Here is a 1,266-nt window from a genome sequence, read left to right on the forward strand (position 1 = left end):
CCTCCCCCTGTGACTCCTATCCTCCTGCCCGGGGAGGCCAAACAAGACTTTATGCTACCGGGGAGAGAGAACAGAAAACTAACAAGCAGGACGCCCAAGCGGCTTTTCCGCGTTTTCCGCAGGCTTTTTTTTTTCTTGTTTTAGTTGGGCCCTCGACACTGAAAACAGTATCCTTTGGAAACGGTGTCAAAGTTTCCAAGATAAATTGGGTTATGTGCGATTTCGCATAGTTGGCTTGCTGCTCAGGGTGGATTCGAGAGCAGGGGCGCGTAGTGAGTGTACGGAAAAGATTCTTCTTGAAACAAGCACTGAAGCATAGATTAAGGGACTGCAAATTTTTCTGGTGGGAGAAATGAGATGATCGTGATAATCAGATCAACCAACTCTTCGTTGTGATTGTGAGTACCGTATTTTCAATGCCAGATATCGGATTTATCCTATCGAACTGACTTGGCAATCACAACAAAGTCTTTATCCACCGTGTGGATGCACTATGCACGCAGACATCTCAAGTATTAACCGAGTGAAACATTTCCAAGTGCGTAGTATTCGAGTGTGACAGCTCAAGTCTCACAAGAAGCACGTCTGATAGGCACTTGCAAGTTCCAACTCAAAGTAAAGCACTTGTGTAGACAGCTTTCTCAGGTTGTACACCAAAGCCATCGCCATTATTGTGGTTCACCCAGCAAGCCCCACCATCCTCTAGGTGGTGGGGTGCCATAGGTCCGGGGAGCGCGCCCCCGCCAGCGGCGGCGCCGGTGCTACTCACTGGTCTGCCCCCGGGCGCCGACGAACAGCAGCAGCAGGAGGGAGAGCGCGGCGCCGAGCGTCCTCCAGGTGACCATGGCGGCCGTCGGCGCTGTTCCGAGACAGCCCGCCATCACTGTCCGCATTGTGTCCGCCTGTCCGTCGCTGTGGTGTGCACGTCTGTCCGCAGACAGCTTGCATGCATGTCACTCCGCGTCGCCCGAGTGCGGAATGAGGGTTCGGCGCGTCACACAGCTGGGACCGCCATCTGCGGAAGATGCTTCCACAAGACTAACTAAACACTGCAGCTGCCGCCGGCGGCGCGGCTCGGCGCGGCCCGGCTCTGCGGGGAGCGGCGGGGCGGGGCGGGCAGCAAGTGTTTGCGGGTACCACGCCGGATGGCGGGCGGCCAGAACCCGCCGCGCCACGACACTTGCCCCCCGCTGCGCGACCACCGGCCGACCTTAGCCGTGCGACCGGCCGCGCCTTGGGGTCAGCAGCCGTGGTCGGTCCGGAGTA

The 1,266-nt window shown here is 57.5% G+C and overlaps 1 protein-coding gene across 1 annotated transcript in view; it reads right to left on the reverse strand.

Moving 5' to 3' along the window:
* Positions 1–1,062, reverse strand: part of LOC113201714 (plasminogen) — a gene marked incomplete in the record, with an annotated part of 17,605 nt that extends 16,543 nt beyond the window's left edge. Inside the window, 1 exon segment of the mRNA XM_052270739.1 lies at positions 770–1,062. Within this exon segment, the coding sequence (XP_052126699.1) occupies positions 770–893 (124 nt within the window).
* Between the last annotated feature and the right edge of the window lie 204 nt (positions 1,063–1,266).

Source organism: Frankliniella occidentalis, unplaced genomic scaffold (assembly GCF_000697945.3).
Source record: "Frankliniella occidentalis isolate FOCC.00 unplaced genomic scaffold, Focc_3.1 Scaffold6, whole genome shotgun sequence".
NCBI lineage: Eukaryota > Metazoa > Arthropoda > Insecta > Thysanoptera > Thripidae > Frankliniella > Frankliniella occidentalis.